Source organism: Olea europaea, chromosome 10 (genome assembly GCF_002742605.1).
Source record: "Olea europaea var. sylvestris chromosome 10, O_europaea_v1, whole genome shotgun sequence".
Lineage (NCBI taxonomy): Eukaryota > Viridiplantae > Streptophyta > Magnoliopsida > Lamiales > Oleaceae > Olea > Olea europaea.
The window spans coordinates 10,907,741-10,920,011 of NC_036246.1; the positions used below are offsets into that span (position 1 = coordinate 10,907,741).

The 12,271-nt window shown below is 32.9% G+C and overlaps 1 protein-coding gene across 1 annotated transcript; it reads right to left on the bottom strand.

The window, feature by feature from the left end:
- Positions 1-4,596: 4,596 nt before the first annotated feature.
- Positions 4,597-7,128, bottom strand: LOC111401203 (putative pentatricopeptide repeat-containing protein At1g09680). Its single transcript, XM_023028832.1, has one exon. It carries the CDS (start codon positions 7,093-7,095, stop codon positions 5,272-5,274), a length of 1,824 nt encoding a protein of 607 aa, XP_022884600.1. The 5' UTR covers positions 7,096-7,128; the 3' UTR covers positions 4,597-5,271.
- Positions 7,129-12,271: the final 5,143 nt, after the last annotated feature.

The window sequence follows — 12,271 nt, forward strand, 5'->3', positions numbered from 1 at the left end:
TAATTGAAGGGAAAGATGATCTGTGGAGACATTAACAAAAATATTCCGCCGCCTGACCAAGAGAAGGACAAGAAGAAATATTTTGTCTGGAAAACTAAGTATTCCCGAATTATGGCCTAGATCATTGATTCTTATCTCATGCTTTACAAGTCAGCTCGTTTTATATGGGACTACTTGAAGAAAATCTACCTTCAAAGCAACAATGATTGGTGGCTGTAGTTAGAGTTTGAGCTCGCAAATTTTTCTCAGGACACTTGCTCCATTAAAGAATATTATTCTAGTTATATGAACCATTAGATTTTTGTACACAAACGTTATCTATACTTCGATATCACTTGACAATTTGGCGGCTGTTCAAGCTAAGCATGAAGCCACCAAGAGGGATCAATTTCTCATGAAATTGTGAGCTGAATTTGAATCCATCCTGTCTAATCTTATGAATCACGAATCCATTCCAACATTAGATTATTGTTTGGGTGCAAGAGGAGCAACTACTTATTACTTGTACTTCTTCGAAACAACTTCAGAATCAAGTAGCACCGGTTTCTATTGCATTGTTGCTCAAGGGAAATGCAAATCTCAAGATATGCCTGGTGTGCAGTGTTACAATTGTAAGGGGTTTGATCACATAGCTCTTCAGTGTCCCAAAAAAATATGTAATTATTGTAAGAAGCATGGACATGTCATTAAGGAGTGTCCTAGTTGTCCCCACGCAAGTTTGGAACAGGTTATGTTGCTGCTACCACTTTCGCATTCTGTTCTACTCCGCTAGCTGCTTCCACTCAATTTCTAGCCTCTTCCAGTCCTTCCCAAATACCCATCACTCCTAAGGTGATTCAACAAATGGTTATTCTGCTTTAGACGTCTCAGGTAATACATCAACTGCTCTTTCTTGGTTATTAGATTTAGGTGCTTCCAACCGTATGACTCATGATCCTCTGTTGCTTAGTAATCTTAAACCGTACATTGGATCCCTCCATATATACAATGCTGATGGTAACACCCTACTTATAATGGTGGTGGGTAATGTATCCTCAGATTTACCTAATGTCTTAGTCTTTCATAATTTATCAACTAATCTTATATGTATTGATCAACTTGTTAATAACGATTACACCGTGTCTTTTCTTCTTCTAGTTGTCTTGTGCAGGATCAAGTGTCCTAGATGACGATCATAAGGGAGTTTAAGGAGGGACATACATCTCTTTCTATTCACCAAAGTCTGTTTCATTATTTCTTATTTTTTGTAATTCTGCTACTTTTGATATGTTTTATTGACATAAGAGATTAGGACATCTCAATCTAATGTGTTACATTGCTTATTAAACTCTAGTTTGTTTGGTAATAAAAATTTTGGATCGATTTCATCTTTATCTCTTATTGTACTTCATGTAAACTTGCTAAAAGTAAGGTCTTACCATTCCCTTCTTATGGTTCTCCTACTTCGCAATTTTTTGATATCGTTCATAGTGATATTTAGGGTCTTGCACCTGTTGTATTTCATGCTTATTGTAAATATCTTGTTACTTTTATTGATGACTATAGTCGCTTCACAATAGTTTATTTTCTCCGTGAAAGGAGTGAGGTTCTCTCTTTCATTAGTCTATTCCTTTTTATTATTTTTCTTTCATTAGCATGGATAGCTAAATTCATATTTAGAGCAAAACAATGCAATATGTGTAATCTTTTATTTTAATTCTCAAGATGCTAGAAGTTTAATTATGTGCAGATTTTATTTATAGAATTTAATGTTTTGAATTAACTGGCCACTAATTCAATGATATGTAAATTTGTAACCAATCAAGAGGTAAATTATAGATTTCGATCACATAATAAAATCCGATAATTTGGATAAAAGTGTTGATATACCTTTTTTGATTATTATGGTCCTTACATAGGTTTTTAGAGGTTTAAAATTAAGGCTTTTTCCAATTCCCAAAGAGATACGGTAAACTGACTTAGTTAAATATGATCAATTTGAACTCGACGGGGGTAAATTAATTAAGAAAAATTCGATCGAACGCTAAAATAGTTATGAATCTTGATAAGAGAATTAAATGTGATAACTAGATGAAATTGTAAGTCTAACATCCACATTCATACTTTAAAACCCAAATTTGATTAATTGTGTGCCACAAATAAATTTAGATTAATTAGATAACTTGGATAATTGAAATGGGCTACAACCTACATGCCCTCCAACATGTTTAATCTTTTATAAATTCAGCAATTTAACTTGTTTTCACTTTTCATCCCATCAATTACATAGCCATCCAATAAATGCTTGTAATCTAAACTTCGTAACACCTCACATGAATGTCAAAGTATGCAAGTCTCATTTCCTCTTGCATTCGAACCTTAAAGTGCATGCTTTGTAAGACCATTAACTCTAAAGTGACCTAATGTAATGACACAAGCTTTTGTACCCAAAGTGTTATATCATATGTACTGTTCGTTTTGAGAGATCCTATGCCTATCTTCAAACTCTCATAAAAAAGAGATCTTGAGTAATAATGAGCGACGCAACAAAAATTCGTTAAAAATACACGTTTTTTCTAATGACCTGAGCCTTGTGCCCAAAGCATTATGGGGGTGTTTGATTTCAATTTTTCCTAAAATAGATTTTCTATATCTTCTTTTCAACCACATATTCTTTATTAAAATAATATTACATATAAACCAAAAAAAATTCTTTCTTTTTCAATCATACATTCTCCATCAATCTACTATTTCAAAATACATTTTTTTTTTAAAAAAGAATGAGACTCAAACACAGGTTATATCATATGTATTGTCTGCTTTGGAAAAGTCTAAATCCATCTTATCCCTCATTACTTTCGATTGAGTCTCCAGATTCGAACCCAAGATCTCTACCTTATGAGATGCTTAAGTTGAAACTCAGTACCGATGAGTAAAGAATGAATTCAGATATTTATTGAGCAAAGAGTGGATTCACCATGATTCCACATTTGTTCTCAACATGGCTGCTTGTCTAACAAGCCAATGAAAAACTCCCAATAACAGTCATTTGTTGAGCACGGGGTCAAATCATAGTCATTCAAAATTCATTCTCAATACGGCTTCTTGTTTAACAAGCCAATAAAAATCCCCAGTAATAGTCCTTAAGCATATGATAGTGGTCATCAATTTTCGGAGAAACTAAAAACTTTGCCCATCAATAATCATGTGTGGCTGTGTTAGTTTAACAATAATTTTTCATTTTCTATTTCTTTTTTTGTCTACAATAATTAGTTTGCAAGACAGAAACATAGACTGTATTTGTGCAGATAGCAAGTAAATGCATTTGGTAGAGAGAATAAGTTTCGAAGGTAACAAAATAAAGTAAGTAAAAAGAATCTCTAGAATTAATGGTCAACCAAGAACCTGTTAATAGTATTCTACTCCAGCCTCCTCATTTTGAATGACTTCATGCCAATATCTGCCCTCTTCCCCATTATAGGCTACTTCATTTTTGCTACAGATGGTAATCCATCAATCTCCTTGTACCAGTTTTTTGCTTTTCTTTCCTGTTCTTGCCATCCATCAATCTCCTTGACAACAGCACTTTATTGCATGACCACATGATGCATCCATGCCTCGTGCCTTGTTGAAATTGAAAGCCCATATCAGCATTGTTGGAAATCTGCAGTGAAATTTAATGTAATCCACCTGAAATCTTCAGAACTATGATAAATTATTGTCGCCATTTATGGGAAACTGATTGTGAAGAAGATGAAACCAAATAACTGATGATGAAATTGGTTTCTATTGGCGACTAAATACCACCACGATTCAAATAATTGGCAAAATGATCAATCAAACAGTGGACAGACGCCAGTGACGGAGAGAAATGAAAATAGATGACAATATTTATGCAAAACTAGAAAGTCTGAAGCACCTCACATTTTTAAGGTTGGTAGTTTAGATTTTTCTCATTGGCATTACAATCTACGTAATTTAGAATTATTTTTCTTATAGCATAATTCAGCTCAAGAAGCACCATGATTATCATCTTTGGAACCAAGTCAAAAGGCTGACCCTCAAATTTAAATAGCAAGAAAATATGTAAAGAAACGTTACAAAAGGCAACTGACAATCGGGGCTAAAAGAAAAAAGTTTACGCAAGGCAAGGAAGTAACTGATGTGGTGACATATCAATGCAAAGTTGAATACAAGAAGTTATTTTCGTCATAACATCAAGCATAACTCCCAAAAGTACCTAGACGGAAAGTAATCAGAGATGAAATTGAATTAAAAAGTGAAAAACAAAAAGGGGAGTAGGTGAAAACAATGAGAAGAAACAAGAATCAGATATGTCAATTCACTTGTATCATTGAAACAGTCTTGAATGTCATCGTGGTTTGAAATATGAGAATTTAAAATGTCTTAATTTTGCTTCAGCATGGACCTACCCTTTCATTGTCTTTCTAAATGGTGCAGCCTCTTTGAGAAAAGTTAGCATTGAGTCATAATACTAACTACTTCATCTATTAGCGGCTTCAACCACAAAATGGTACTGAATAAACCCAAAGATTCATATTTCTCATCTGTGGTTCACATGCAACAGAAAATCCATTATTCAATAATCATATTCGGTGGCCAAGATCCATTGATTTCATTTGTGCCACGAATCAAAAAGGAGAATGGATCATTGAAAACAGCAGGATTTTTGACAGCATTAAGAATAAAAGGTAAAATGAAAATACATGGTTCCATAGCATCTAGAAAACACAGATGTACATAAATTTGTCTCTGCCAGTTAAGAAGGCTGTTTCTGTGACTTGGGTTGCAATGGAGCAACCAGTTGTTGAGCAATTGCCCAAGGCTTCCCATTTGAAGTACACATTACATCATCAATATTTAATGATCCCTGTATTTGTAATCAAGCTCAAAAGCATGGTACAAGTAGGTTGTTGCCAATATTCTCAAGAGTGCAGATTTAATATTAATACAAGGAGTGTGCTTCTCTCTTAGATGTACAAAATACACCATTTTATCATTTCAACTGCAAGAATCCCAGTAAAGGAAACAAATATGTTACTTCATCAGGATGTGTGTCCATTTTCATCGCAAGATCCTCTGCAATGCCTGACCCAATCAAACCAGACTGAAGTTCAGGCATTCAAATTACTATGAGACAGTAATGAACATTCCAGGCCCTTGCAAAAAGCTGAGGATGAGAAAAAATCAGAGTATCCTCTTCAAACTTTTTTCCTTAATAAGTGTTTCAAATGGCTGATTAAATAAGGATGCCATTTTTTACCCAACCAATCATCTCTGTAAACGGTGTCTAAATTGTTTGCTTAAGCTCCCAACAAGTGAAGTATATGAAGCATAGTCAAGAACGAGACCTTTTGAGCTACGAAGCTTATCAACATCCTCTTGGTTTCCATATGTAGAGTGCCCTTCCAGTAGGATGTTATATGTAATGTCATCAGGAAAAACTCCTAGATTAAGCATTGCATTTAGGAGCATTTCCGCATTTTTCATCTGTCCTTGTTTGCAATAACCATTCATAAGAACGTTATAAGTGATAACTCCTGGTTTATGTCCATCTCTCTGCATCTCCTTAAGCAACTTGAAACCCTTTCTCACATCACCCTTCCTACAAAACCCGTCTATGATCATTGTATATGTTGCATCATTGGGCCTCAAACCAACAGTCACCATTTCTCTCAACATTCTCTCTGCATCAACCACTTGCCCTTCCCGACATAAACCAGAAATAAGGGCTGTGTAAGCTACATTATCAAGAACAATACTTCCCTTGATCATTTCTTCCCTAATCTCAAACGCCTTTTCCAAATTTCCCTCCTTACAATATCCATCAATAACAGTAGTGTATGTTATTTTGTCAGGCTTCAAACCCTTCCGAGTCATTCGATCAACAAGGTCCCATGCTTCCGTCAAGTCATCGTTCTTGCAAAGCCCATCGATAAGCGTATTATAAGTGATCAAGTCGGGTTCCAAACCTTGTCCCAACATTTGTTGATAAATTTCCATGGCCAAATCAATCCTCCCATTCTTGCAATGCCCATTAATCAATGTAGTGAAAGTAACATCATTCGGAACCAATCCTTTGCCAAACATCTCGTTGAACAACTCATTTGCATCATCCATTCTATGTTCCCTACACAACCCATTTATCAAAATACTGTAAGTATAAACGTCAGGAAGAACTCCACTCCCCTCCATTGCATTCTTTAGCGTGAACCCCTCATTCAAATCACCCAACCTTACGTAACCATTCATCAAAGTATTGAAACTAACAACACTAGGCCTCAAACCCCATTTCCTGATTTCATCAAAAATTGACTGTGCTACCCTCATTTCCCCTTCTTTGCAAAATTTGTGCATCAAAATATTGAAAAAATACAAACTTGCAGGATATCCACATTCTAAAATCTCCTTATGAAATTCCCAAGCCAACTTGAAAGACTTTAATTTCATTAAATGTTCAAGAATATTTTTACAAGCATCAAATGCTACCCGGATTTTATGCTTTTTAGACAACCTAAAACATTGAATAGCATCAGATACAGAATCTGATTCTAGATAAGCATTGATAAGGCCATCGAAAACATAAAGATCAGATCTTTGGGTACCTTTGGTTTCAAGAATTGTTGCAAAAACAACAGAAGCTGAATCTTTCCCCTTTCTTGAAACGATGGTTTGAAGCAAACTTTTGGCTTCTGGGAGCATTTGGTGGGTGCAAAGAAAGTGAATCATGGTGCAGTAAGTGTGGAGGTTGTGGCGGAAAGTGGAGTGACTGCGAGAGGAAAGCCATGAGAAGAAATAAACGAGAGAGTCGGGAGAGAGTGAGTGCGGGTTTAGGCTAATCAGGGAGATGATATGTTGGGGTTTAAGAGAAGGTAATAGGTGTTTAAGCGAGGCTTGGAGCGGTTTTGTTGAGCAGTTTTTGATTGATTCAGACAGAGTGGTGAGGATGGGGTCTGGGTCTTGGAGTTGGAGTTGGAGTTGGGGTTGGGGGCAGGTCCGGAGGCGGGATGGTGGTGAATTATAGCTGGCGGTGGTGGAAAAGAGGTAGTGAAATTGAAGAGGGAGGATTTTAGTGGTGGTTCTTGAAATGCCCATCCGCCCCCCTCTCCGAAAATTTCCCTCAATTTTCATCTGTACTTCGACAGAAGCAGGGTGTCAATTCGAAAGGAGTTAATTGTTCCAACAGTCACTCAAGTTAGGTCCATATATTTAATTGATCACTAAAATTTAAAATGTCAAATTTTGATCATTAATTTAGGTCCATATCTTCGATTGCTCATTAAAGTTAAATATATTGAGCTTTGGCCACTAAACTTTGAAAAATGTTATATATTATTTACTAAATTTTAAAAAATATTGTACATTACTCATTGAATTTTAAAAAATATTTTACATTGTTCACTGTAAATATGATATTTTTCAAAATTCAACAATTATACTATTGAATAACGTATGACATATTTCAAAGTTCAGTGGTCAAAACTTCACATTTTAAATTTCAGCTAGCAATTTAAGACATAAACCTAAGTTCAGTGAGCAATCGAAGACATTGATCTAAATTCAGTGACCAAAACTCAAAAATTTAAACTTTAGTGACCAATCATAAACATAAACCTAAGTTCAATGACCATTGAAACAATTAACTCGAAAGAAAATGTTCCTATTACCAGGCTTCATTCAAAGAGAGAAAATTATACTTATTATGCCCTGTTTGACCCATTATCTAAATAAATAAATAGATAATCTTTAAAACTCATTTTAATTACACATTTTCGCAATAAAATATTTTACACATAATTCTAAAATATTTTTCAACATTTTAATCACAAATTCTTCAAAAATTCAATACCTTAAAAATCATTTTTAACGACTCAAATACAAGCTAAGTTTAAAAATTACTAAAATAAACTAACGATAAAAAGACATAAATATTCTTTCAATTACAAAAGAAAATATGTCACGATAACTCAATTTAGATTTTAAAAAATTAACGATTCTTTCATTTTCATCAAACTATTTACTCTAACTCTAAAGCCTCACTAAAATATATTCTACTTGCTCATACATGTCCTCAAAAACATCTCTGAACAGTTTATTAGATGCCAACATATCAGTATTTTGGGTCAGTAAGAACTTTTGTACTTTCTTGTAGTTGTTAGTTTGGTTTTCATTGTTTTAAGTTTCGTTTATAATTATAATGCTATGTTGGATTATTTTAGCGTGTTTCGATACATAGATAATTATTGGATAAATTTGTGAATTTTTTGAGCAAATTTATAGAAAATAATGTAGTTTGTGCATTGTTAAATAGATTATCTGTTACGATTGTCAATTGATTGTAATTTGTAGCGGGTCCTTAGTCAGTTAACTGGCTATCTAGTTTTGAAGCATATCTAGGTAATTAACTTTTCTTAATTTTATTTTAAAACGAAGATATGAATACTAACTCCTCGCAGTTTGTTACTTTGGTCAGTTTCTAAGGAATAAACATGGTTGATGGACATGAAATTTGACTGGAAGTAATAGAGAAGGTATTATTTCACTTCATGTATTAGGGAATGCATCATATACGGACGTGTACCGTAATGTGAAAAACTTCCTTAGTGTTGATAACTCTGAATACGAGATAAAGGTCGAATTTATTTTTTTCGACAATACACGTTTTCTCAATTCTACTTGTAAGGATTGCATCTGACTTGCAAGTGAAGTGGGTTGATTCAACTCAAACAAAATCATCATTCTTCTATATGTGTAACTCTTAAAAGGAAAGGTATCTCTAAGAACATGAAACAACTGATGAAGTAGACCATGATGTGGATGATTTTGAACACAATGAAGATAACTTGAGAGTATGACGTAGTTATTTATGAGATAATTGCTACAAATCAAGATCTCAAGCAATTATACCAAAAAGGCAAAATCAAAAAGGATAAAAGCTGGTGCATGAAACAGAATACACATAGCAAATATAAAAGAATAATTGCATAAAATAAAAGAAGCACTATAAGCCTGATTACACCTAGGATACTTAACTTGGGACTTAGATTTCTGATGAAGGTTATTAAGTTAGTTGAAATTTGGAGGTTCAGATATTCAAATCTATGGAGAATCATCACAAATCGAGATAGTAACTTTCATTGGTTAAATCCAACTGAACTTGAAAGGAATATGAAAGAGTGATGAGAATTCAACCATTAGCATAAAAACTCCCTGGTGTAAGAATGAAAAATAAGTTTGTGGATGTGCATCTTCCAAGAGAGAGAAAATATTTGACTTTTTAAGGTCAAGAAATAATCAAATCTGGAGTTTATGGTGATTGAACTTACTATGCACGCACGCACACACACCAATCTAACATTGGATATTTAGAATAATTGATTTTGATAGCATATCCTGGAAGAATTTTATGAATTTTTAAAGCAATTTCAAAACTTGAGGCAAAATTTCAAGTCATCTAAGTTATTTTTATTTTATTTGTATGTATTGAGTAGCTAATTTTGTTTGAAATGGATAAATATTCATGTTTGGGATATTTGATAGGGAAAATTTCATATTTAAGAAAATAAGTATAGCCCATTTCAAAATTAAGAAACAAAGTTCAAAATTTTAAAAATCAAATATTAATTAAATTTTATTTATAAAATAATTAATTAATAAGATAAATATATTGACACGATTTGGTCACAAAATATCAAATTAATTGGTCACGGAATTTTTTTTTATCACAAATTAAAAATTTTATAGGTCACAAACTGATTTCTCAATTAAAAATTTATCAAATAAATAGATCACACATTATTCCTTGATTACAAATAAAAAAATGTATAAGTCACGACTTATTTAACGGTCACACAATATCAAATTAATGAGTCAAGAATTATTTTAAGTCACAAATTATCAAATTATTGATAACAATTTAACACATTTTTAGGTCACACATTATTTATTGATATTGATTACATATTATTTATTGGACACACATTAATCAATTTATTGTTCACAATCAATCAAATAATTTTTGACCAATCCTCCAGTAGACCGTCTCCACCAGAACCACCACCACCTCGCGATAACTGACATCAATATCACCAACTTCACCATCTCAAACAAACCAATTTCAAGATAAATTTTTAGTCACTAAGATAAAGCTGAACCCTTTGTTTTGATGTTTTAATTTCAATTTTGAGATTTCAACATTTGATGCTTGTTTATCTTGAATATTTATTATATGATTAATGCTTTCAATACTAGCTAATAATTAAATTAAATTATGATCTTTATTTTATTAGAAATAAATTATAAAGATTTTTTCAATTGATAATAATCATTTTAGAGTCCAATATAGGATAGAGATATGCATATATGTCTTGCATGATTTAATTAAATGTCAAGTGATTAAATGCATCTACACATTTTTGTAATCTTCATAGAGATAGTGTAGGTTCACAGGTAAGGTTACGTTTCATTGTCCTCGACTGATATTAATAAAATGTATATGAAATTCTAGTGCTTGTCTAAATGTCTCTTAGTTGTTCGTTATTTTAGCTTATAGATAATTCTAGATTATTTTAGTTATAATTACAAACAATCCTATAGTGCTATTCAATTAGAGTTAATATTAGTTAAAACCAAATTAAGGAATTGTACTTTGTTATACTTTATTACTACATTTACTAAGCCCTTGTTTGATCTTCAATATTTTTAATATACATTTTTTTTTTCATTATTCTTTTAAATCACACAATCTTTAATAAAATAATATTACAAGCAATTTCAAAATTTTTCTTTATTTTTTAACCACACATTCTCCATTAATCTACTATTTCAAAATGTATTCTTAGCAAAAATATAAAATATAAAATATAAAAAATGGAGCTCAAATAGTAGCTATCAGTATTTTTAAACATAAGGAAAAATACAATTGACCTTTCTTAAATTAGTCAATCTTCAATCTTTTTTCTGTTTTGTCCAGCTCTCGACCATCGCTTTTGTAGCAACTCGCTGATTGACTGATGTAGCATAGGTCAAATTTTAAACAAAATAGTGGGCAAATTTCATCTCATTACGGCACTGTGAAACGATCTCAGTTAGCCAACATCAGGGATTCCCACTAAGGCACAACGTAAGCGACAATAGGGATGCAAGGGAAACGCACAAAATGCAATATAGATTTAGGGGTGAATCACCCAACTTTTATTCTCGTCTTTCTAGATAATATAAAAATTCAAGAACCAGAAGGATTATAACAATGTACTTCGATTTGTGTCTCAAAGACATTGCCAACTCAATTTTTGCAAGTGACGGATCTAGATGGCGTCATGTAAGGTCAACTGACCCCATAAAATTTCACAACCAATTTTTTTATTTTATTTTATTTTTATTATTATTTTTTAAATTCCTTGACAATTTTCCCCTTTCTTCCTCCCACTTGCATGGCAGGGAACCACAGCCACATCGTGGAAAAACCTCAAATCCTTGACCTTCGCCTTCTTGTCACTGATTTCTTCCACAATTTTTGTCTAATTGTCTCCACCTATCCTCTTGCTCTCTTCGAATCCACCTCTAGGCCCTAGGCTTTGTTTCATCCTAACTTGTCGACGGCAAGACATCAAACGACATCGTTGAGCTACTTGAGCTTCGTAACTTCTATGAAAATTGTTTCTCCACCTACTTCGATGATATGTAAATATTGCATAGGATTTGGAACATTTATTTCTTAGAATATATTTTAATATATTCTAAATAATATTAAGAAACTAAAAGATATTTTAATTCATGCCTCCAAAAATTCTATGGTGACAAAGAATGGGAAGGCCCCTCAAGCCATGTTGTCTAGTTTGCGCATTGTCAATGCCAATGCTAAAAGAGTTGCTAAGTTTATCTTCAATACAATATATCTAGAAGTATATCTAGTTGATGGGGCAAGAAAGAAGTAAGACATTTGTCGATATAGAGGGGGTCTTCTATAAAGAGTAATTCACCATAATTTAATATTTTCTACCTTTCGGTATTTTTTCTCATGTTTCTTATTTTTTCTCTCCCGATTATTTATTCTTTCTCACATTATACATACACATTAGAGATGAAATTTGAATTATAGACGAAATTATTGTAGATGAAATTTGAACTAAGTTGCGCGTATTTATTAGATATTAATATCACGTTTTTCTATTTCGATGACACCTAAATTACAATTTAAGGAGTGCATTAGAAGTGTAGGAAAGGTAGAAAGGCCAAATGGACCCGCATGCAACCACAAAAAGTAGGGATG